At 38.0% G+C, this 26,961-nt stretch overlaps 1 protein-coding gene across 4 annotated transcripts in view; it reads right to left on the bottom strand.

Annotated features, from left to right (window-relative positions):
* The window catches only part of THUMPD2 (THUMP domain containing 2), a 49,434-nt gene extending 26,755 nt beyond the window's left edge, over positions 1-22,679 (bottom strand). For 2 of the 4 annotated variants that reach the window (XM_032177055.2, XM_032177062.2), the window contains exons 1-6: positions 22,554-22,679; positions 15,040-15,175; positions 13,245-13,654; positions 11,963-12,040; positions 9,629-9,681; positions 4,881-4,968 (exon numbers count right to left, since the gene is read on the bottom strand). In XM_032177055.2, the coding sequence (XP_032032946.1) occupies positions 4,881-4,968; positions 9,629-9,681; positions 11,963-12,040; positions 13,245-13,654; positions 15,040-15,175; positions 22,554-22,679 (891 nt within the window). Of the gene's footprint in view, positions 1-4,880; positions 4,969-9,628; positions 9,682-11,962; positions 12,041-12,434; positions 12,503-13,244; positions 13,655-15,039; positions 15,176-22,553 lie in introns of those variants that run through there. The other 2 variants (XM_032177056.2, XM_058428479.1) reach the window with 2 other exon arrangements.
* Positions 22,680-26,961: the final 4,282 nt, after the last annotated feature.

Raw genomic sequence — 26,961 nt, 5'->3', positions numbered from 1 at the left:
CCTGCACTCCAGCCTGTGTGACAGAGCAAGACTCCGTCTCAAAAAAAAAGAAGAGAGTTAAAAGTATGGGCAAGGAAATGACTATAATGATCGAACTTTTAAAAATCCAAGCTGTGAAGGAGGGATGAGCACAGGTGGTAAGGAACAGGGGTCTGGTCAAATGACTGGAGGGCCCTGTGGGGTTAAAGATTTGTGTTCGGGTAGCAGAGGAAGTGAACAGGAAAGAGGAGGTGGTTAAGAACAAGATTCCTGAATATAAATTATCAATACCAGGCCGATGCCACATGTAAATTCAAGCTTTGGCTTGACAATTATACAGTAACAACTACAAGAAGACAAGCATCTGTGGTGCAGAGGCAAGCAGGCTAATTAGAATGCTAAGAAAGTAAAACTGTTCTTTCTTAGTTAATGGTCTTTCTCTGGAGCTCTGCTACTTTGAGTATAATATTTCCATGACACTTAGTAAATGCAAGCTAAAATGTAATAATAATAATAATAATAAATTGTATTGGAGAAAAAAAAAACTGAGATTTTTGGAAGAGATACCCTTCTGGGTATGACAAGGTCTAGGATGTGACTACAGCAGATGAATAGGGAAGCCAAGAAATGAAGAGGCAGGTTACTGAGTGGTTACAGAGACCAAAGAATCATGACGGGATAATGGCCTGTACTCTTACAGGAATGAGAGGGAGAGAACTCTGACTGGGGTGATCTGATGGCATGTGCTTCAAAGGCACCGTGAGGTTCTGGGCAGACGGAAGAAAACAATTGTCTAGAAGGGGCAAGGAGGAGCAAGCAGGAACGTACCCCACTGTCAGGCCCAGTGGTGCTCGAGATAGGGGAGAAAAGACATCCACCACTTGATATGTCTATAGAGGAAGCAGAGTCCTCAGTGGACTGCCAGGTTTCAGTCAGAGCCATATGGTACCTAATGGAAAGAAAGAAAATGTTCTTCAAGAGACAGAAGCCTTCCCCTGGTACTAAATTTTAAAGAGAATATCATACAAATCCCTCATGAAGGGGGAGTAAGGAGCAGAAGGAAAAATTTAAATGTAAATTTTGTAGAAAATTGTTAATATTATGAGAACCCATTTTTATTAGGATCTCAAATGTGCCATACACTGTGCTCCTTCTCTCCCATGGTCTGTGTTCAGTGACATAATCTGACCTGAAGTATCTTTAAATGGCTTTATTTTACCTTAGGACCTTTTCTTGCCATGACACTTGTAGCCACAGGCTGAGGTAGAGAAGTATTTCTGTATAGTTACAACAACAATTAAGATTTATAGAACTTGATTCTCCTTGTTATGATATGTAGGAAGGAGAACAGTTTATAGTAAACATGATAAATAACAAACATCCCATTTTTAAATTTCATTTTTAGTGGCACTGGCCTACCCAAGGCTGAGCTGTCTGTGTACTGCTCTGGGTACCAAGCTCCAAGGAGGGAAATGGATCAGGTTGGATACTGGGGTCACTTAGACTGTGGGTCACTACCACATTCCCTCCAAAAGAACTCTACTATGCCATTTCCTGGGTTCTTTAACAGACCTCCTTTGCCAGTGGTCACATTTAGAGAGACATTTCTTACTTTTTGTAGTCCCAGGGCAAATTCACAGTAAGGAAAAATTTTATCAAGCATTATCTTTGGATATTTTTGATCATTTCCTTTTGACTTTTCTGAAAAACATGTTTATATTAAAAAAAAGGTAACATTTCAAATGTGTAGGTGATTATATAAATTTACATTTAAATACAAACTCTGGTGAAACCACTGGCAGTTTGGGAAAAAATTAACCATACCTCTTTCTCTGTACTAAGAAAATCTGAACTAAAGATTTAAATCAAACAAAAAAAGAAAATCATGGGTTCTGGGTACCTGGTAAGCTGAAAGAGGCTCCCTCCTCCACTCTCAACTCTAAGCTTTTTGCTTCTGCTGAGCCAAGTGATGCTCAGACCTAGAGGCAACTGGCGCTAAGAGAAGCCCTAGGCTCTGTCACAGTCCCAGAAAAAGGAACATGTGTGGGGCCTCCCTGCTGTGGGTTGGGTAGTGATTAGAGAACAGCAGTGGGAACCCAGAGGGGAGAATCAGTGGAACTAGGGAAGAGCTTGGTCTTCAGAGATCTATGGACTCAGAGGTCAGTGAATAGAGAAGTTTCCTCCAGGTATCTCAGCAGGACTGACAGATTCTCTTTACACTGCTGAGCCTGGGGTGCCAGAGATCCATTTGCCTTTTACCATTTATAGGATTCTGGCCATTTAAAATACTTAACAGTCACATTTTAGCCCCAGTGAGCTAAAACAAAACACACAAACAAACAAAAACCAAGGCACATGTAAAAAAAAAAAAAAGGAGGAGGTCCCTCGGTCGTTTTAGAGTAAATAGGCAGAATAATCGGAACACACACCTAGTAAAATAGAATTACTAATTACTGGAGAACACAAATCAATATTTGAATAAAAGAAGAGCTTTCAGAGATACTCAAATGTGACACACATACCTTTCTGAAGCTAAAAAGTCTTTTTTTAAGCTAGAAATATAAATAAAATAGAGCATGTCTCTGTGACTCTTGTTGTAATTTGGAAGATAATGTTCAAGAATAACCCAAAATGCAGGGTCAAAATATAAAGAGACGGAAATCATGTCAAAAGGATAGGAGACTTGGAGGATAGAGCCAGGAAGCTTAACATGTTCATAATAGGAATTTCAGAAGTAGGAAAAAGAGAGTAGTTTAAAGTTAAAATCACCAAAGAGTTGAGGCAATAATTAAATAATGGAAGAAAAAGTGCTTAGGCTGGAGAATTAAAAATAAATAATAATTTTTATAATTATATATTCGAAATAGTAATTATAGTTCTAGTTATTAACTATAATTTTGGTATAATTATTTATTATTACCAAAATGGCAGCTAATACTTAGACACTTTCTGTATGTTAGGTACTGTTCTAATCATTTTATTAATGCTAATTCATTTAATCTTGTCATGATCCCATGAGATATTACTACTTTTTTCATCTTGCAAATGAGAAACTGAGGCACAAAGATCTTGAGTATCCTGCCCAAAGCTTCCCAGCCAGTAAGTGATGGCCAGAATCTAAGACTCACCAAGGTCTGGGCTAAATAGAAAAGACATACACATAAGCATGTTCTGGTGACATTCCTGGGCTTTAAGATTAAAGAGAAACACCTTACAAGTTTCCAAAAAGAAGGAACCAAGTAGTTATAAAGGAAAAGAAAAATCCCACTGGCGTGGTCTGCTCATCTGTGCCACCGGAAGCTAAATGACAATGGAACAGCATCTATAGACCTCTGAGAGAAAAGAACTGCAATTCAGGAATCCTCTACCCAGCCAAGATAGATATACCCAGGATAACAGGAAGAAATTTGAAGATACAAAGGAATTCAGACAGTGTATCATTTAAATACCACATTTGAGGAAAATACCTAAGACAAGACTTTACCCAAGCAACAAGTAAACCAGAGCAGAGGCCTCAAACAGGGCAAGACAAAGAAGAGAAATGGCAAAAAGCAACACACCTTGCAATGTATCTTTGTGTGTGTGTATACAAAAATGTGTGTGTATTATGTGCAATTCTATCTAATGATTAAGAATAGGCTGTGTAAGTGCTAAGAACTTTTGAAACCCAAGGGCATACTCAAGGAAAGTTCTGGTACATAATAAATAATTTAGCTTCTCTAGTAGTTGGGGCTTGGGAGAGAAAGGGGTAAAAATGTTCAAAGGTCTCACTGTGGAGAGGAGAAGAGAAAAAAGTACTCTAAAGGTCTCATCTTATGACAGGGAAGAGGGGGAAGTTGGGGAAAATTGGAGTGCCTTGGTAAAAACAGTGTGTCTTGGCAGAGGGAATAGTTGATGTTCTGTTTTAAATTAAGAGTAGAGTCATATATATTTAGTTAAGAGAGCAGGGAAAAGGACTCTAATGGAATAGAACAACGAAGTAAAATCTCTAACCACAAGGAGAACAATGAAATGATTAGCAAGTAACTTGGTCAAACTAGCGAAAATAAGAGAAGGAAACAAAGTGTGAGAAGTTATGAACAGAATAAAAAAAGGAAGAATATAATCAAGTCTATCCGTCACAACATTTACTGAATTCTCTCACTGAAAAAGAGACCATCAGAGTGGAGTAAAAATAGCTGTGTGTTTGTAACGAAATATGTAAAGTTGAAAAAAAAGCAGTGGCAAAGAAATACTAGGCTGATGCAAACAAAAAGGAGTGAAAATATTAGTAAGACAGTGAGACTTAAATTTAAACTTAACCAAGATAAAGAGGACTTAAGTAACAAAAAGGAACACTTCACAATGATGTATTGACAGTCATGAACATGTATATACCAAGCCACATGGCAGCTGAATAATTCAACAACTCATAAAAATGCAAAAACTTAAAAAAATACAATATAATGAGATTTCAAAAACTTCTTTCAAAATGGAGCAGCAAAACATACAGTAAGTAAAAATAATGGAGAACATTTCTTCACTAGAAGATAAAATCATCTTATGTCCATAGAACATTTACAAAAACTGACCAAGATCTTGGTCACAGAGACAAACTTAAAATTTAAGAATCAGAGGTTTTACAGGCCACATTTTCTAACTGTGAAACAAAACATTAGAAATAATGAAATGTAGCTAACTGTTGACTCAGCTTTTTCAGAGCCAAAATACTCTCAGAAGTTCAACAATATATAAAAGCATTACTGCAGCAGTTTGTAAGTACAATGGCAAAAAGAAAAGAAGCTAAAGAAAGAGCGTCAAGAAAAGAAAAAGCAAGTATCATAAATATCCATCAATAAGAGACTGTATAGTTAATTATGAAAGAACCTTGCTATTAACAGGAAGGAAAACATTTTTCTTACCTTAATGTCAGCCAGAGATGCCATTGCCCACGCTATGGTAGATCGCAGTCCAGCTGTCTTGATGTAAGCTCTGCTGGCTAGGGAAACCCTACAAAGAAAAGAATCTGATTATATATTATTACACATTGAACAACAAGATATAAAAATGACTTACCTGTCCAAATCTGAGAATCATTTAAACATATTCATCCAACATACACTAAAGTATTCCCTAAGTTAGACAATGTTTCAGTCTTATTACAAAAATTCCTTCTCTAATGGGCACCTTGTCTACCCAGCCAGTGTGGAATTTCAGAAAGGTAAATTTTTAGACAACTGAAATTTACACTCTCATGTATTTAATGTATAAAAATGTAATTACACATGAGGAAAATCTTTCTTATACTTACCTGTCTTCCCATACAGAGTAGACCTTTTTTTGCTATTTGAAGTCATGAAGGGGAATGTACTATTTTGTGATATAAATGTAGTATGGGAAGTAGAACTGAAGGGATGCTAACCCTTAAAATCTGTTTTCTATAAAAAGTCCCTTTTGTATGTTTGTTTTTTGGTTATTTGCATCTTTCCCAAAAGATGAAATGAAGCATGACATTGCACTGTCTAAAATAATTTACTGGATGATGGGCCAAAGCAGACATCTCCTAAATGAGTTCACTGGTCTCCAAAAAGCATCACTTCACACTTTATTCTCCACCTCATCAATGCCGCTATCACATCAATGTTTCCAGATTTGATAGAAATTTTCAAAATGTCATCTATTATTTCTATCTTTCCAATGCAATGAACAAGCAGAATCTCCTTGGAAATTTCAACTTTCCAAGCTTTTCTAGTTCACTTCTACAATTTGTTGGTAAAGTATGTCAAGAATTTGTGCTGGTTTGTTCTGGGGTTGGCTTGTTCCAAAACCACCAAGAGAAGTCTTCTACGAACATTACGGAAAGCCACGATTTTCTTCAAACCCTCCTTAAAGTTGTTCAACAGAATTCTAGGTATGTGAATATTAAACATTTATTTCTTTCACCATTTTGTTTCTCATCTTTCTTTGTAACTTATCCTGTTTTTGTATTTATGCAAGCCTCTTAAAATCTTAGAACTAAATGATATACCCCTTTAAAATAAAATAGTGTAACTGTATACTTGCTATTATAATGAGGAAGTTCTACACGGCAAACCCATGGGAGTTTGGCTTTTTAATAAGGTTTTTTCAAGAAATAACAATTCACATTGTAAACAGTACTGTGTACATACATTTGCAATCAGGGTTGTAAACTATAACAGGTAGAAACACTATAAAATATTTTGGCCAGTGAATTTTGCTTCTACAGGGTAAGCTTAGCAATTATCTTGCTATAAAACAGTTTGCACTCTAGATACCAAAGCTATAAAACACAGTTTGCATTATAGATGCCAAAACTATAAAACAGAGTTTGCATTCTAGATACCAAAAAGGGAGATGCAGTATGGAAAACCAGCTTTGTCCATACATATGAAAAAATGCTCTTCTAAGCAGCAGGAATTTATATGGAATCTTTCAAAGTTTCAACAACTATGTATATATTTCTGCTAATAGAAGTTTTTGTGGAACATAATTCTATTAATATTTGACAAAAGTGAATGTTCACATTTTGCTTACACCCAGGCAAAATTATCTCATTACTTCAGCAAAAGGGCCCCATTATATCAGCATAACAAAATTATTCAAAAGAAGGCATGTTCAGAAATAAACTCCTTGAAAATAAAAATAATGCTTTACTTTCACAGAATCTAGCTAATGTACACGGTTCAAAAATAAATGTGGTTTTTGATTCTCTTCTCCGCATGTGTCCATTTTTTTTTCTTTTGTACACCTTGTACCACCAAGACAAAGACGTCCTAATCTATATCTCTAGCCTAGACTTGTTACCTGAACCCCAGATCTTTATCTTCAAATATGTGCTTGAACATTTTTATGTGGAAGATAAGTAGTGCAAAGTCAACAGGTATAAACTGAATACACTATCTTGGATTTCATATATTGATATGTTTCTTCATTTTCTTGTGCCACTTACTATCCATATATTGGGTACCATACTCGACCTCTTCAGTCTACACTTGTCACCTGAACTCTAGATCTGTAACTTCAAATATCCACTTGGACATTTTTCACTGAATACACTGTTTTCTTTCCCTACATTTTGTATCTCAGTGACTAATACCAGTATTTACTAATTGTTCAAATCAGAAATCTGAAATTATTCTAGACTCCTTAACTATTTTTTGATTTCATGGCCTTTTTGTTACCTCCAAGAGTTTAAATCCTCTCCTTCTCTCTTTCATTTAAAAATATAATTTTCTTGGTAATTTTTTTGAAATCACAAATCTGATCACATCACTCTTCTGCTTCAAATTCTTATTGTTTTAAGGATAACATCCAAGCTGTTGAACATACTTACAAGGCACTTCATGGCTTGTTTCTAATTTTCTACCACTTTCTCTATGTCCCATTTACACTGAAACTACCTGCCATCCCCCATGTAAATCAAGCTTCCTTATACCTTGTGCCTTTGCACAGAGATTCTTTGCCTGTAATACCGTTTCCTTCTCTTGTCCACGTGGCATACCCTTTCTTATTGCTTTCAAGTCTCCTCTTAGGGACAATCCTTTATCTTTTTGCTCACAGGTCCTCAATTAGAGTTAGGTTCTCTTTCCTAACTCTAGTCAAGCATTTATCACAGATCTGTGCTACCACTGGATTGAATTCCTTGAAATTAATACTCATCTTTTTCGTCTTTGAACTTTGGGCGTCTAGCACAATGCTTTGCATACAGTAAGTATACAACTGATGCTCAACTAAAATTAATTGAACTAATCTTACTCCAGTAAATGCCTCTCCCCTCCCCTCCTAGCTGATGAACTGTTTCAAAAATAAAAAAGTTGAAATTTATTCAATGCTTACTGTATCCTAGAAAGAGTAGGAAAGATTTTCATGTGGGTTATCTCATTTAATCCCAAGGACGAAGCTATAAAGTAGGTACTATTATTTTCCTGATTTTATAGCAGAGAAATGTGATAACTTGCCCAAACTTGCAGAGTTATAATAATTTGTGGAGAAGATAGAATTCAAGTCCACAGTTCTTATCTGCTATGCTATACTGTAGTAGGTGACGTGTAGAGTGGCAACAGCTATATACAGTTAATGCTTCATGGGGCTATTGATATCCACACTTTTTTTTCTTTAAAGTAAAACTCAAATATGAACAATGTCTTTAGGAACTTAGGACAAATTTTTATGTGATCCTCTAACTTCATGGCTGCTTTCTAATTTGTTTCATCATTTCGGACTTTCTTCTGTTGTTAGGGTCACCAGGTTGCAGTTTCTGTTATCCACTGTCACTTCTCTTGTCCAGTGCTATCTGTTGTGCAAGTCTTCATGTCTCCCTTTTCGTGTCCCAGTAAATTGTTCTTTTTAGCCAACACTCATCACTGAGACTGCTTCCTTCCTACACTGAAGTAGTCAAACTGACTAAACACAGAGCATCTATCGTAACCTCATTTTCAACCAGTGCTCATTCAGGGTCTGAGTCATAATTTTCAGATACCTATCTTTTATTTGTAAACTTCAAGGTACATTATCAATTATTATTTGAAATGCCATGGCATGACGTCTTGAATGTTTCTAGCAAGCATTAAAATAATTTTAAATAATCAAATACCTTTTAAAAAACATTAATATAAAGTTATATTAGTTAAATACAGAGCACAAAATTTAGCATTTTTATATATAATAATTTAAAAATGAGTTATTTTATTTGGTGGTAAGAATCTAATTAATACCACAATCAGCACTGCTAGGGGTGAGATACTCTTCCTAAATTTTTTTGTTTTTTTGAGACGGAGTCTCACTCTGTCACCCATGCTGGAGTGCAGTGGCATGATTTTGGCTCACGGCCACCTCCGCCTCCTGGGTTCAAGTGATTCTTCTGCCTCAGCCTCCTGAGTAGCTGGGATTACAGGCACCTGCCACCACACCCAGCTAATTTTTGTATTTTTAGTAGAAACGGGACTTCACCATGTTGGTAAAGCTGGTCTTGAACTTCTGACCTCGTGATCTGCCCGCCTCAGTCTCCCAAAGTGCTGGGATTACAGGCGTGAGCCACCGCGCCCGGTCCCTAAGTAAATTTTTTAGATACTTAGGCTCACTTTGTAGGGGTCAAAGTATTAAAAAAAAATTAACTACTTTATAAATTTAAAAAAATATACATTTTATATTTTGTTTGTTTTGCTAGTGTTTCCTACTTTTGTGTTGGTGATCATCAATAATTATACTTAATATAATTGCTGAAATATGTCCATCTTTTAGCTTTCTCCACCCTTTCTGTCTTTAAAATTGTCACAGAATTTAAAAAAACCGTATAGGCAAAATTGTTCAAATTAAAGGCACTGTTCGAGTAGGGCAGCCTAGAAGCCTTTTAGGTATAGGTATAGGGCTGTGAAAACCATTTAATAATAGAACTAGATATAATTTTCAGTATTAATCATGTAATCAGTAGATTACCATGACCAAATATTTCCCAGCTCTAACTGGTCAGTTCAAATCATATCCACTAAGTTCCATGAAAATACTTTATTGTCTTAAGCAAAGAATTCAAATGCTTTGCCTTTAGCCTTCTCTGTTATATCAATGCTTCGTTCATGATGTAAATAAAAAACATAAGTTCTTAATTTAACAATCTGTCTTATGGGACAAACCTGAAGCTTAGAATATCTACCTGAACACAGGAATCCCCACCACAGAGTAAATGTCATTTAGATGTATAAAGACCTGAAAGAACAAACACAGAAGTTAGAACGGAACAAGAAACTTCACTACCAAAGTACTGACAATTTGAAATTTCCATTTTAAACTTACATGATCTATGTTTTAAAAAGAAACTCCTAGGCCGGGTGCAGTGGCTCACGCTTGTAATCCCAGCACTTTGGGAGGCCAAGGCGGGCGGATCACGAGGTCAGGAGATTGAGACCACGGTGAAACCCCGTCTCTACTAAAAACACAAAAAATTAGCTGGGCGTGGTGGCGGGCGCCTGTAGTCCCAGCTACTCGGAGAGGCTGAGGCAGGAGAATGGCGTGAACCCGGGAGGCGGAGCTTGCAGTGAGCCGAGATCGCGCCACTGCACTCCAGCCTGGGCGACAGGGCGAGACTCCGTCTCAAAAAAAAAAAAAAAGAAACTCCCAGGCCTTATTTATCATATCTAGAAAAATGTTCTATAATCTTTTTTTTCTTAAGCAGAAGGAAACTAAATTTTATGTACATTTCATAGAAAAATTCTGAGGTCAATTTATTATATAGGAGAGTCATGTTACAAAGAACTCAAAACCAACTTTCTTCCTAGAGATTCGCGGAATTATCATAACTGGACCACACTTTTCAGTATTGTGCGTTAGAGAAGATTTTCTAAATACAACCTAATTTTAACCTCAAATAGGATGTGAGGCCACACAGGACTATCAGAGGCTGCAAATACTTTCAGGGTAACAGAAAACGTTGTTTAGGCCAAATATACAGCAGCAAGGGTGCTCTTTTCTCTACAGATAAGTTTCTTTCTTTATTTTCCTTCTTCTGTTAGGCCATGAAGAGTATTTAAGTGCCCCACATTATAATTACTAGCCAACATAAATTTTAAAAGGTAGAATCTTACTTTTGTAGCCTGATAAAAGTTTACAGAAGATTTTAAATGCTGTTTTGAACCTCAAGAATATATGGTCCCTGATATTCTCATCCCAAGATAACTTTAAATATTAGCAGCTTAATCAGAATTATTCCAATATTGATCAATTTCATCAAGAAAAGACTTACCTGGAGTGATTCCATTTGGTCAATCTAATTACCTGATTAACTGATACATCACAGCTAAACTTCCCAATTTTATATATTATGCATTTTAGCAAAACTATTTATTAGAATTATTTTCTATTGACAATTTATTCTAAAGATATGACATTTACATATTAAATGTTATTAAGAATAGCCTCTCCCACTACAAATGTTTTCCTATCAATTTTGCAGAAGGAAATTTGAGATTTGATTCTTCTGTCAATTTTTCAGTCACAAATTTTACTACATGTGATTTTTGTGTTGCCAATTTTGTGTTAATTATTTCTATCCATAATAGCTATTATTAATTGCATTAAATGGCTGATAGGAATTGAATTTGCTATATTTATTTATGAGATAATCTATGAGAAAAACAATTCTGAGACAATGAGATGGATTCAGGGAGACTGGGACGAGAAAGCCAGAGAGGAGATGATTAAGAATTGGAAAGGGGCAGATAAGAGAAAGATGCTCGTATGTCAAAACATTCTTGGGATCAAAATATTTAGTATGACAAACAACAAAAAAATATATACCAGGTATTATTTTTTTAAAGTGACAAATTTCAGACAAGAGCAAATCTAAAAATAAAACACACAATGTTCTGATTTATTTGACCAGTTATTACTCCATTTAAACCTACATAACAATAAATAAATTTATGAATTAATGAATCATGAAAATGACTGGTTATATGTCAACTTTATAAGATGGCTTTCAAAAAATAGCAAAGAATATTTTTTGTTTCCCCATACAAATACTTGTTTGTTCCAATTAAAAATACTGTAACCTTATTAAATTCATTTTGGAAAATAAAAACATAATCCCATACCCATAACAAAGCCACTATTAACATACTATTGAATTTTGTGTAGGACTTTTGTTGTTTTAACATCAGCTAAAATTTTTAAAATCATAGATTGTGTGTATTATAGAGACTATAGAGAACATCGCTGTAACCACATAATAAATGTTTTTTTCTTCAACTGTGACCAGCAACTCCATTCCAAAAAATCTTTTTTTGGAGTTTGGATAAGACATTTTCTCAGTGAAAACTGCTAGCAAAACTATCTGTACTATTCCACTGCTAAAGATAAAATGGACTGCTGGATCCCTGTAGATACACTTTTTACAAATGTAAAATAAAACGGAAAAGTATGATAAGAATACAGGACACTCTCTTTAAAGAATTAGGTTACAAGTATATAAAATAAAACAAATACTCATTACCTCTAATTTTGGATTCCTCAAGTCTGCTTTCCATCCGAAGTGTTTCATAATAGCAATTCCAATTACTTTTCCTACCTCCTGGAAAAGCAGCAAGTTAAAGAAAAGAATACTAAAAATGAAAATTTTAAGGTTAAATGTAAGCAAAACTAACAGCCTATAAGAAAATCAAGTCAGGCTATCCGATGGTAATTTAGAGTTCTGATATTAAAATTTTACATGAAAGCATTTTCTATTCAAGGCAGTAAGGCTGTATTTTACCTGCCCTAGCCCCCAATACACCCCACGGCATTAATGTCTACTCATGCATAATCCATATTCTTGTAATTTTAGGCATATGAAATAACTAGATTATGACCTGATAAATATGATCATTCTGGGTTTCAGGAAATAGATGCAAGCTGAAAGATTAACTGTGTCAGCTACTATAAGCCTATGTGTTTAAAAATTATCAGATTAGTATCATTAGACTCACCCTTTAGGGTCTGACTGATTTTAAGGTTGATAAAGTATTCAGACCAATGGCCTTTAACATCACTGAACTTTGTAAGGGCCAACTGATGAGGTCTGGTGATGGCAACAGTTTGTGGTATTCGCTCTTCTCTACACTGCTGAGACCTCACGTGCATTTGCAGTCTAGGTCCTGGTGACAATCCCATGTACAGGACCTGTGCAGAGTAGCCACTGAATAAGCACAAAGCTGAACTGAAGAGAAACCCCAAAAGCTGAGGACTATGGTATCAGGATTTCCAAATACAAAGCACATCTGTAGATTTAAGGAAATTTTTAGTCAGAACGTACAAGAAAGTCATTACTTAGAATGGCATACCATTCCTCTTAAACATCTGAGGGAAAATTAAAAGGAAAATGTAGTTTTAAAGATACTTAATTCCATAAGAACTAATTGTCTGGGCCTAGTTATTTGTTCTGTGAGAGGTTTGCATCTCATTTTAAATCTAAAGAATAATTAATTCTTTAAAAAAATGGGACCCCCCAGGCCAGGCGCAGTGGCTCCCGCCTGTAATCCCAGCACTTTGGGAGGCTGAGGTGGGTGGATCACTTGAGGTCAGGAGTTCCAGACAGCCTGACCAATATGGTGAAACTCTGTCTCTACTAAAAATACAAAAATTAGCTGGGTGTGGTGGCACACACCTGTGATCCCAGCTACTCAGGAGGCTGAGGCAAGAGAATCACCTGAACCTGGGAGGTGGAGGTTGCAGTGAGCCAGATTGTGCCACTGCATTCCAGCCTGGGCGACAGGCTCCACTTTAGGACGCAAGCATACCTGTGCAGTGAAGGCCTTTCCAATAGTTCCACTGCAGCGACAAGATACTCTGAAAGTCAAGTCATTCTGATTATGAGTATCAATTGCTTTCTCTATGTCATTCTGAAATTCTTCTTCTTGAAAGTTTTCACTTTTAGTGGTAAAACCTCTTTGCTCCAGAGTTTCTTCTTTTATTTGTTTTTCCAGCTGGCGGTCCCTATTCTCTTCTATCTTTTGCATTTGTTCTATTTTTAATTTCTTTGCAATGATTTCATTTTCTCCCACTTTTCTTTTTAGTTGGTTATCATCTCTCTGAGAAAGTTTTTCCTTTTTTGCATCAAGTTCAAGAAGATTTTTCCAAATTGAAATGGCATTCAACCAACTTCCTGGATCTTCATTTATAAGTCTTTGCATTTCATTAAATATTTTTCCTAAATAAGAAAAATCGTGTTGATCCTATATTGAAGCTTTAAAGACCATCTATTACAATCATCACCCCCAAACTCCATTACCTTTATTTCTTCGAATTAAGTTCTATTAAATTGCTACATGAATAACTTCACTTTCATTTGGAGTTCATATTCCATTTACCATAAGAATATTGTGCAGAATAAAGTTCATTCTTATATTGTATATATAGCATCCATATTGTGTTAAAATTCCTATAGAATTACCATATAATACCCTAGAAAGATTATTTGTGCTATGTTAATATATGTATCTCTTCAATATATACATAGACCTAGAGTGTTTATCAATCTTTGAAATAATGGTGATCCTCCCTATAAAAATTAACTTTTTATAAGAAAAGAATAAACTGAAAAACTCAGCTCAGAAACAGAGGAGCTGAATCTTGGGCCTGCTACATTTTAGCCCACACTATATTAATAAGTATATTATAATACGTTTCCATAAAGTAACTCACAACCCATTCATAGCTTAGCACACTGCCAGTATGCTCAGCAAAGTTTAATCTCTTCTTGATGAACCATGGTCATCAAGATGATCAAAATTACTGTATTTCCTTAAAGATGAATGTGTGTAGAGTACTAGGAGGAATTATATTGACCCCACAGTATAATACTTTGGGATTTGCTTTAAAACAATTTTCTCTGCTTGGTCTTGATTTCTTGCCATTTGCGTCTTTCTTAAAATAGTTTATTATAGGCTATAAATATGTGATCTCTTATGTAATTCAAGTTGAAGTTTACGGCAGCGTTTAATCCTGCAGTGTCTGACCATGTTTTGCTGCTTTTATCAAGATCCATACGTTGTTTTAGCAGCATATTTATAAAATTTAGAGAGTGGACAAGAAATCTCTTACGCCCCCTTTACCTGTAATGCTTGATAAGTGGGCATAAGTTTATCGAAAACATTTAAGGTCCTAGAAATAGAAATTTTTACTATGCAGTATTTTTCCAATTATATCACACAGTTAAAATTTACAAGGCGATGATTTTCACTGATTTACTATTAAAATAACGCATTTTGGATTATTTCATGTTTCTAAATCCAAATAAATGCAACTGACCATATATATCTCTAGAAAAGGTACCTGATCATAATTCTCAAAGAAGAAATGTGGCTTAGGACATTAAAATCTCATAAAAAAGGCAGCATGCAGGTTGCAAAGAGAAGAAATATTCTACTACAATCAGGTGATAATATTCAGGAAATACAGAAAAATACATAATTAATGATCCCACACATGTCAATGAATATTAAAGCGTAAAATGGCTACACATTATCAAGCAGAAAATGTTGGAGTACAATGTATCATGTGAGTAAAAGCAACACGCATATGGATAAGCCATACCTTTACTTACAGAAGAAATAATAAGTGGAAACTGCTTTTTAATCAGCAAAAATAATCTTTCTGCAGATTTTAATTTCTTCAACATATTCAAATCAGAACAGGTGGTGAAAAAAACCTTTCCTGAAATATATTCAACCTAGAAATAGAAAAACAGCTTTTAATGTAGTCCAGTGTCAGTGTAAAAACCATATTTTTTTCCCTCTTAAGATATAGCATCTAAATTAAAAATAAAAACCATTTCTGAAGTATCTACTATTTGTCAGGCTCTGTACTAGGAACACTGAATAGGTATTTTCCTCCTTATCCTTATAACAACCCTCTAACGTAGATTCTATCACCACTAAAAGTAGACAAAAGAAAGGTATAATGTACTGGACAAATTAGGTGTCTAGCCCAAGGTGGATATTTATTGAAGACCTACCTGTAGGCTACCAGGAAGCATAAAACATATATCCTGAATAATAATAGACACACACTGACATACACATTAAAACATAAGATTTATAAGACAATAACTTGAATTAAATCCAGAAGAAAACTAAAAAGTTTTAACATTATAATGCATTGATAAGCTGTAAGTACACTAAGTAGCAATGAATATGAAAGCCGACATTACAAAGAGTCTTGGGAAAGAATCCTGTAAGATTTGAGAAGAAGGATTCTAACAAAAGAACAAGGGGCAGATGCAGAAGTGGGAGTGAAAACCTGGCTGAAGTAAACTGTAAGCAACATTTGCTTTATTATGCTGATTGATAGTGTCAGGTGGATGGATAATGTAGTTTAGGCCAGCTTGACAAATGGTCATGAAATTTTGAGTACCACGAATGGTAATGGTCAACCATTATAGACTTTTGATGAAAACTGTGACAGCACTGAATTAGCTGACAGAAAAAATTACTTTAGAAGAGGCATAAAGGACTGAGTGTAGAATGTGATGCTAGAGGGAGAAGTAGGTTACTAAGGTAGAAATGATGAGATACTTGGCTGCAGAAACTAGATAATGAATAGAAGACATATGCATCAAACAGAAACAGGTTTTGGAGACAGGATGGATATGTGGCAAGAGAAGGAAAATGAAAAGAGGACTGACTCACAGGAAGCCTAACATGCTGTGACAAATGGTGCTCAATACCAGTGGAATCTTAACTCTTTTAGGGTCAACCCAACCTTCTTAAGTCCAGGATGGATGTGGGCTTTCTTGGAGTTCTCTTTTTAGCAGTGGCCAACAGTTGAATAACATGGTTCTAAATAATCTCCTAGAACGCAGACACCAGGGAATGTGGGGTTTCCTGTGTGTTAAGGCAGCTACCATCCATGGGTACTTGAACTCCAAGGGTTTTTGCTTGTTTTGGATCTGCCAAGATCTAATTAAGCTCTTGGAATGGTAATTTCTGGGGTTGCTACTCCAGGCTGATGAAAGAGAATCTCTCCTGAGGAAGCACTAGATTGGCACCAATTAAAACTCAAACAGCTTACAGCAATGCTGCTGACCAAAACAGATGGAGGAACAATGACATTATGGGAGGAAGCAGGGAATGAAAAGAATGTTTAGGAATCAATATATAAGGGGATAGTGAAGTAACCAAAACCAGAACTTCTGGTTTCTAGAATTTACTTCTTTCTTATTACATAGGTGACATTTTCCCAAAACTAAAGTATATACTTCAAAATGCTTAGAAACTTGAAAACAAAGTTTCAAAAAGTAAATTATCAAAAATTCAGATTTTGTTACCCGACATAAGAATATAGTTGATACTAAAGCCATCATAGAACAATTTAACAGATGAAATACTTGGCTAAGATTCTGGGGGAACCGAGCTAAATATTTTACTGAAAATGTATGGTTTTAAGTTTCAAATTCTGTAAACAAGTAAAACGATGCAAACATCTAGACCAGTGACTTTAACCTAAGTAGCCAGTGAGCTAGGTATTTATAGTTACTTATTTGTACAAAGATCTTCTTTTCTTATTCAAACATCAAGGGAAGCATTTTATCCGATGAGCTTTCTCTAACACACACACATATATATATAAAATATATATATTTAAAAAAATATATATATTTATATTTAAAAAATATATATATTTCCCCCCCGGGGCAAGTGGTTTCCAAAAAGAACACGACTATTAAGTTAATTAAGATGACCCAAAAAGTTTATTTAGAGCATCAAATCATAAGAATAGTATATGTTGGTGCAGTAAAATGCCAAATACATTCTTGAAACCCAAAACTGCAACATTATTCTAAGAATTATACATTCTCAAAACCAAAAGCAGCAACATTATTCTACGAATTATCATAAGGCCTACATTTCTTTTAGAATAAGCATATTATCAGAAGTACAGCAGGTCCTTGAGTAACACTGTTTTGTTCAACATTGTTTCATTATGATATTGATAAGAAAAAATACCAATTCCCAGCCAGGGCTACTGTCCGGGTAAACCATGTCTGCATGGGTTTTCTCTGAGCACCCCAGTTTCCTCTGACATCCCAGAGTGTGCCTGTTAGGTAACTGGTATGTTTACGTGGTCCCAGTGCAAGTAAACGTGGGTGTGTGTGAGTGTGCCGGGCAATGGGATGGCATCCTATGCAGGGCTGGTTTCCGCCTCGTGCCCTGAGCTGCCAGGACAGGCTCTGGCCAGTGAAAACCCTGGAATAACTGAACTGGAATAGTTGGATAAATAATTATCTTGTTTTTATCAATCTTTCTTAAATGTATGTATAGCTTACATTTATTTCAATGTTTAACATTAGAAGTGTTATTTCAGCGTTTACTATTAGAAGTGTTCTAAATAACCTATTTAGAAGTTTGTGAAATTTTTGTGACCAGAAATATGCTATAGGAACTCTTGTTTATTTCAATTAGCCTATGGTAAAACTGATTTAATTATACATCCTTTTGCTTAAAGTCACAGTTTCCAGGAACCTACTGATGACATTAAATGAGGACTTACTGTAGTTTAATAGATTGTAAAATAGTAGTCACTGTGAGAATCAAATAATCCTATCTGTGAATGCACTTAAACAGTTCACTCTTTGTGAAGATAGGTATTATATCTTAAAACAGTAGGAAGAATGAATTCTGGTGCTTATGACTTCAAAAACTGCTGAAGCTACTAATTCTCTTTTTCTTGAGTTTATTGCCTATAACTGTTCATATTTACAACACTCAGGGAGAAATAAGGCATTTGGAATATTTCATTCTCATGTTTCTTACCTGAAAATTTATTTATATATACAATCTGTTTTTTCTATCTAGAATTAAATCATAACCAAGTATCTAAAAACAGCTGGTTTTATGTATAACACTCCCGAAGATGAAGTAACAGCCTTTATTAATAACAGCTCTATTATCTGCTAGCATATCTAAACAGCATTTTTCCTTTCTTTTAAAATTCATGGATTCAAATTTAACACAAAGATTAAAAGTTTAAATCTAGGCTCATGCCTATAATTCCAGTGCTTTGGGAGGCCAAAGTGGGAGGACTGCTTGAGCCCAGGAGTTTGAGACCAGCCTGGACAACACAGACCCTGTTGGTACAACAAATAAATGAGCTGGGCACAGTGGCATGTGCCTGTAGTCCAAGAGGCTGCTCAGAAGGGTAAGGTGGGAGGACTGCTTGAGCTGGGGAAATCAAGGTTGCAGTGATCTGTGATCACGCCACTGTTCTCTAGCCTGAGTGACAGAGCCTGATCCTGTCACAGTTTTTTTCAAAAAGTTTAAATCTATGCAAAAACATATCACGATATAGGGAGGTGCCAAAGGTCTCCTAATTCTACAGATGCCATTTAGTTTCAGAATTAATTTGAAAGTGCTAAGTGATGGGTTAAGGTGTTGTTTGAGTTTGTTTTGGTTTATTTTAGAAGAAGGAATTCAAAAATATGTTTCACTTAATTTGTAAAAAGGGCATTCAGCTGGGCGCGGTGGCACATACCTGTAATCCCAGCACTTTGAGAGGCCAAGGTGGGTGGATCACTTGAAGTCAGAAGTTCAAGACCAGCCTGGCCAATATGTTTAGCAGAAACCCTGTCTCTGCTAAAGACACAAAAATTAGCTGGACACCTGTAATCCCAGCTACTTGGGAGGCTGAGGCAGGAGAATCGCTTGAACCCGGGAGGCGGAGGTTGCAGTGAGCCAAGATTGCGCCACTGCACTCCAGCCTGGGTGACAGAGTAAGACTATGTCCGAAAAAAAAAAAAAAAAAGAGGCATTCAATGTAAAGGGAATGCAGAAAATCTTTAAGGCAACCTTATGCAATTATTCCATTAAATAAAAATAACTATGAAATAACTTGACTTCCTGCTTCATTCTACCCCACTACCCTCGACTGTGATGACACCATTAAAAAACAAAAATTTATGTGGCCTATTCAGGACCTGTGTTAACAGTGTTTGATATGTGAGTTTACAAAGACCAAAGAATCAACTGACAGGACTCTTCTGGTGAACTGACATTAGAGATATCTCTACAACATTCAATTTTATCTTAAAATAACTGTTCCTACTACTAGTCTTACAAAAAATAGCAGTACTTAATAATACATTAAACATCATTATAAAGTAAAGCTTAATTTTTCTCAATATATTAATTTCTTCAGAGTAGTCTAAGTGATATGTGTTTGTAGATATGTAAATTAAATATTTAACATCATCCAGGGACTTATGAAGAAATTTGCCATACAACCACAGGGGAGAAAAAACATCAAACCTGAATCTGACCAAGTTCTAGATACAACTTACAGAATTCCAACTTACAGGAAATAGAGAGGATAGAGGAACATGTTAAACTACACCATGGAGACTCAGCATACTTTTTTTTTTTTTTTTGAGATGGAGTCTCGCTCTGTCGCCTAGGCTGGAGTGCAGTGGTGCGATCTTGGCTCACTGCAACCTCTGCCTCCAGGGTTCAAGCAATTCTCATGCCTCAGCCTCCCCAACAGCTGTGACTACAGGTGTATGCCACCACACCTGGATTTTTGTATTTTTAGTAGAGACGGGGTTTCACCATGTTGTTCAGGCTGGTCTCGAACTCCTGACCTCAGGTATTCCACCCGCCTCGGCCTCCCAAAGTGCTGGGATTACAGGCGTGAGCCACTATACCAGGCTGGATTCGGCATACTATTTTGTTTACTTTTGTATATTTTTGAAATTCTCCATGATAAAAAGCTAAAAAGAATACACAGGAAATTTTCCACTGCAAGCTATGTGTTGGAGTTATCTGAGAGGGGAGCATGTTTTCATGTTAAAATGGTAGCACCTGGGCTTATCAGCTACCCTACTAAAAGAAAACCTTTTGGGGCTGGCACCCAGAAATACTCATTTTCAACAAGCTTCCCCAGTGATTATGTTCACAAAAATTGGAAAAACACTGATTAAGATGAAGTGATTACTTTCTTAATTATTCTTGAATTAATCTGTTTTGTAAATTTACATTTTAGAATATTCCTTGATGCGATCCAAAGTTTCTAACACTCTCTTTACATTGAAAGAATGTTTTAAGTATTTCTGTACAACTCATTGTGTGGGAACTAAAATTGAGCACCAACTATTTGTTAGGCACCATGTTACCGGTACTATCTTTATTTCAGGGACTGCAGTAATCCTTTAAAGTAGTTATCATCTCTATTTTACATGCAAGAAAATTGAGGCTTGGAAATTTGAGTAATTTGCCCAAAGTTACAAATCCACTAAGGGAATATATAAGATCTGCATACAGGTCTTTTGATTCTAAAGACCACACATACTCTACCACGGTGTTACAGAAATAAACTACATCCAATGTTCCAGGGAAGATTCCCACAGTAATTTAGCCTAGTGGTAAAGCACATGGGCTTTAAAGCTAGAGAGACTCAGAGACAAGCCCTAATTTTCTCTTTTTTGGTAAAATATGGAGGTAAAAGTCTATCACATAGGAGTCTTTTGAGGATTAAATCATAACATGCACATAACTTGTCTAACATTTTAAGTGTTTAATAAATGTTAGTTGTCATCACTGTTATTTCAGGATTGCCTTAACTTTGAGAGTTCACTCTGTAACAGAGCAACTGGGGTGGAATTTCAGAGATTATTTGTTCAGATCCCATTTCCAGACCCATCTATCTTTCAAACATACACGAGCAGAATATGGAAATTCCCAAATCTACTGGCATTTAATTACTCTCACTGTCAAAAAGTTTTCCCTATACTTAATTGAATTTTCTTCCTGGTAATAAAGTTTTCCCCATTTCATTTTTCTTTAGAGAAGATGGAGAACAAGCAGAGAGTCTTTCCTTTTTCTAATAATCCTACATATTCAATTGAGTCAAGCTATCTCTCTCTTTCATACCAAGCACTTTAAGTTAGCATTTAAAAAAACAAGCCAGCGCAGCCCTATGTCATGGTCATATAGTGGGCCTGGTTTGAACATGATTATATACTCATTCCTGATTTCCTAGCTCGGGTTTGAATCCCATCTTTGCGATTTTCTAGTTGCATAACTTGAATAAATTCTTGGACTTACCTGTGCTTCATTTTTCTCATCTGTTAAATGTAGAACACCTACCTTACAGGGCTGTTGTGAAAAGTACGCAAATAAATATAGGGTAAAGATCTAAGAACATGTGCCTGACACATATTAAATGTTCAATAAATGTCAGTAGTTATTATATATGGTTGCTTTTTAAGATTAGCTACATTCAATACTCTATTAAATTCTGTGACCCAAAACACAAGTGGCAGGTAGTCTAATAAAACTGACATAATTCTTCACGACTCCAACCTTTCACTGCAGAAAATCCTTTTGTGGGCTTCCCATGCTGTAGGAGCTGCCAGGGTGGAGGGGTTAATTTCATTTAGCAAGCTCCCCTTTTCCAAGAATACATCACTCACACTGTCCCACACACCCCATCAAGATACCTTTTCTATTATACCTTCATCCCCTACTTTCAAGAAACCAGTTTCCAACGTTCTAAAACCTAAACCGATGCTTAAAACTTTGTTCATTTCACAGAAATCAACAACAGATAACTATGAGGCCCGCAAGAGTATTTTTCTGGCTATTTACTGCGTGTTTAAAGTGTACGTTGCATACGCTATACCATTTAATCCTCACAACAATCCTAAGAAGTAAAATACAATTACTGTCAAGAAACTAACAAAAAGTCAGGTAACTGAACTTGGAGATTATGCTTGCATTTAAAGAGCGAAGGGTTCTAACTGACAAGCCAGATTCTAATTACAGGCACTACTTAGTACTTTAAAGAATCCAGGAAATAACTTTCCTCAACACCTCTCTTAAAAACTTGAGCCCTGAGAAGTAAGGAACTGGATTTGCTATGCAAGGAAAGAAAGGAATGGTGGCTTCTCTCGGCCGGAGCGGAAGCGCCTGCCAGTCAACCTCGGGGGGCGGCGACCGTCGCGTGGAAGAGAGAGGGGCGCCAGCGTCGCTTTCCCGCGTCCACGACTGGCCTTGGGTGGGCAACAAGGCAGGGACAGGGCCGCCCACCTCCCCAGGCGCGCAGCGAGGCCAACTCACCTGCGTGGCCGCCAGCCGCGCCCGCACCTCCCGCATCAGGAACGGCTCCAGGCCGCGACCCGCAGTGCAGAAGAATCGGACGCCAGCCTCAGGCCTGGACCCTGGCTCTCCACGCGCCTCCGACATGGCGGCTCGGGCGCGCCCCCACGGCTTCGGGTCACGTGGCCTCGGGCGCGCGCGGCTCGCTCCCGGAGGCGGCGCGCAGGGGCGGGTGGTGCCAAAGGGGAGAGGGGGAAGGAGAGGGGGAGGGAGAGCCCGGGAGGGTCGCATCAGCCCTCTGTGGCCCCTATGGGTCTTCCTGGTTGACCATCTGTCCCCTCCTTGATTAGGCACCAGAATGGGTTAGAATCACAGGTGGAAGGGTTAGAATTGATAATTCAGTCCAGTTGCTTTATTTCGTAGATTGAGGAAATTAATGCCTAGGGAGGTCAAGAGACAGCGAGTTAGCAGCACAGCTGAGGCTGGAGCCTAGATTTCTCCCTATCTAACACAATGCCTTTTCCTCCATTCCTCCCAACTCTGTCCTCTTCCTGTCCTTCATTCCTCTCCTCTACTCTTCTCATAGAAGGAGCCCTGGTCTGTTTTCACAAAGAATCGGGCCAAACGTGTGAATCTCCAGGACGGAGAGCAGAAGTTTCTGTTGTCTGACAAACGTCTGCGTTCTGAAACAGCTCATATTTCTTGCACTACTTAGTTAACCATGCAACCACAGATGAATGAATGTGCCATCTAGTTTTGGGCACCTGATTTGAATGGCTCTCCTAACAGTATTTGAAGGCATTTTTCTAAGCTCTGATTTTTTTTTTTTTTTTTTTTTTTTGAGACGGAGTCTTGCTCTGTCCCCCAGGCTGGAGTGCAGTGGCGCGATCTCGGCTCACTGCAAGCTCCGCCTCCCGGGTTCCCGCCATTCTCCTGCCTCAGCCTCCCGAGTAGCTGGGACTACAGGTGCCTGCCACCACGCCAGGCTAATTTTTTGTATTTTTAGTAGAGACGGGGTTTCACCATGTTAGCCAGGATGGTCTCGATCTCCTGACCTCGTGATCCGCCCGCCTCGGCCTCCCAAAGTGCTGGGATTACAGACTTGAGCCACCTCGTCTGGCCTAATAAACTCTGAATTTTAAAATGGAAATGAAAATATTACTTGGGAAGCATAGAATCCATGTTACAAGATAAACAGCATGAAATTAGCTCTGTAGCTGTATATTGAGTCAGTTATACAGAAATGATAAATGCATGTCTGTCTCTGACAAGGGGCTGTCTTGTGCTTCAGAATGGGATGTTAAGGTGAAGAACTGATACTCCCTCACCTCCCCGACACTCCCACACACCCCCCGCCCCCACCCAGCTCATGCTCTACTTCGCCGTACAGTAAAAATTCTTCATGGAGTCACATAACCTGAGCTTTTCCAAGGTTCAGTCCTAAGACTCTTCAGATGCTTCTTTTTATTTTTTATTTTTTGAGACAGGGTCTCCCTCTGTTGCCCAGGCTGGAGTGCAGTGACATGATCTTGGCTCACTGCAACCTCCACCTCCTGAGTTCAAGTGATCCTCCCACCTCAGCCTCTCCAGTAGCTGGGACCACAGGCGAGCCCCACCACACCAGGCTAATTTTTGTATTTTTTGTAAAGACGGGGTTTCACCATGTTGGCCGGGCTGGTCTCAAACTCCTGAGCTCAAGTGATCCGCCTGCCTCGGCCTCCCAAAGTGCTGGGATTACAGGCACCCAGCCCTCACACGCTACCGTTCTGATGAATTCTTTTCTTGCCCTCAGACACACGTTTCCCTTTTCTGGGCTACTGCCATAGTTCATTCCAACTTCTCTATACTTTGGGGTTCTGACTGTCAAGTCTGTCTAGGGAGGACAGGAACCCTCTTTAGTTCTCTCTACATTCTGTGCCCAAGATGTTAAGTATGCAGATAGGATGCATTCCATTCAGTTCAACAAATACTGAACACCTACTCTCTGCCAGTCACCACCCTGTCTTGAGGATTCAAAGATGGGTAAGCAAGGGTTTGGACTCCAAGGGCTTAGAGGATGGTGAAGTTGAATGACTTACTGAGGACATACCCGGGAAGCTATGACAGCACCAACAAAGAGGAGGCAGGGAGGGCTTCCTGGACAAAATCGCTCTTGAGTCCAGCATGAAGGATGTGTAAGAGGGAGAAGCGGCAGATGAAAATGTCTGAGACGGCGTGTGGGGGGGTGAGGAACAGGAAGGCCATGATAGCGGTTAGGTGTTATTAGAGCATAAAGTATATGAGTGGAGTAGATAGAGATGCGCTAGAGCTGTGGGTAGGGGCCCAGTTATGTCAGTACAACCAAAGGCAGCTGAAAAAATAAAATGACCTGTTCGGTCCAGCACCGACCAGCGGTGTGCTGGCCTGGGTGAAGCCACAGCTGAGCTGAGGCTGCAGTCTTGCAGAGCCAATCAATCTTCCCCTTACATTCCCTTCTTTCTTCTGATGTCTTTTCCCCTCCAGGAGCCTTTGGTCAGCAAGGTCGGGGCTACTCTTGTTTCAGATGTGTGGGTCATGTGCATTTGTTCCTTTTGAACTGTGCTGCAGCTCATCAACTGTATCTATGCCCTTCACAAAATGCTTGCAATGCGATGGAATAGGGGGAGTTCTGCCTCTTTAGGGAGAAATTAATTCATTTTCTGGTAAGAGAGTTGCCTGGAATTCTCTCCCCCATTACTCAGATACTCTTTTCTCCATCATCTCTTCTTATTTAAAAAAGTCTCTTCTGAAAACTATGGATCCCTATAGACAAATTTAGCATATCCAGCTGCAATTTACTGTTTGAATGTTACATACTTCAACATGTAGGAAATTGGAAGTCGGCAGGAACAATTTTAGAATGGACAGACTTTTAAGTGGAGGTGTTTTAAGAATTTAGGACAAGACTATTTGCTTCGAGATAGCTCCCTATTTTAGTGCCACTGGCAATTCTTTTAGTTCTTAAAGGTGTATGATGTATATACTTATATGTTAAAATGCAAGTGCTATAGATTGTGAAATCCTTGAGGGTGGGATGACTTCATTCATCTGGGCATCTGTAGCGAGAACACTGGCTTGCCTGTGGTGGCCTCTCAAATGTATGCCAATAAAAAGTAACCAAATGGAAGGGCAACTAAGGAGGCCCCTCTCAGGAGAACTGCTGTAACTGCCCTATCAGTAGGGGCCTTTGCAAGCAGGATACAGGAATAAGGGCAAAGTAGTGAGGCCAATGAAGTAGAGAAGTGAGGGCATGAAGGGGATAGGAGGACCCCCAAAATAAACTTCTTCACAACTTTGCTTGCTACTTCCTCTCTTCCTCACTATCTCCTCTTCCTCCCTATACACTTTATAAATAATGTTTCTTACCCAGGAATACTCCTCAGAATTACCTGAGAAGTCACCAGTGTCAAGCTTGCCACCCCACTCTCCTGTATTCCAGGACAGTTGAGTAGGGTTGGTGACAAGCCTTGGCCTCTTCTCTCCATGAGATGAAGAATCGTTGCTAGATGCCAAGTAATTCAAGTGCTGACTTCTTCAAAATGCCCACTACTTCCCTTCTCCCAGGCCTTTGCTTATATGGTTCCCTTTGGCTAGAGCACTCTTCTCTTCCTTTCTTTCTTTTTCTTTGAGGATAAGCTAGAATGCCACATCTTCTATGGTGCACTTTCCTGCCTTTCTTGTACCCTTTTACTTATGCAATATTTTATACCTTTATCATTCATTTATTCATTCATAAATATTTGTTGAGTTTGTGGCAAATGTGCCAGTTAAATGTTCCAGCCTTTGAGAAACTTTCGAATCAATGGGGGGTAATGGTGACAGGGCTGAATTGCTGACGGGGCATATAAAGGATGACAATACAGTGTCATACATGGGAATAAAATGAAAGCAACTGGGCCCAGCAATGGTAGCCACTTAATGAAGTTGAATAAACAAGCTTATTCTGAAGCTGAGTGAGCCTTTGTCATGTTTTTGGTTTCTTATCTCCCTTTGAGCACCATATTAGCCCATTCTTGTACTGCTATAAAGAAATGCCTGAGACTGGGTAATTTATAAAGAAAAGAGGTTTAATTGGCCCACTGTTACGCAGGCTCAACAGGAAGCATGGCTAGGGAGGCCTCAGGAAACTTACATTCATGGGGACAGGGGAAGCAGACTTCTCTTAGATGGCTGGAGCAGGAGCAAGAGAGAGGATGGGGAGGTGCTGCACACTTTTAAGTAACCAGATCGCATCTTACTCACTGTCGTGAGAACAGCAAGGGGGAACTCCGCCCACCATGATCCAATCACCTGCCACCAGGCCGCTCCTCCAACACTGGGGATTACAATTCGACATGAGATTTGGGCAGGGACACAAATCCAAACCATATCTCTGCCAAATCTGGGGCATCATCCTTCTGATGAGCACCAC

This window comes from Hylobates moloch, unplaced genomic scaffold, assembly GCF_009828535.3.
Source record: "Hylobates moloch isolate HMO894 unplaced genomic scaffold, HMol_V3 SCAFFOLD_15, whole genome shotgun sequence".
Classification (NCBI taxonomy): domain Eukaryota; kingdom Metazoa; phylum Chordata; class Mammalia; order Primates; family Hylobatidae; genus Hylobates; species Hylobates moloch.
The sequence above is the reverse complement of the archived record's forward strand: the minus strand, read 5'-3'. Positions and strand labels throughout refer to the sequence as shown.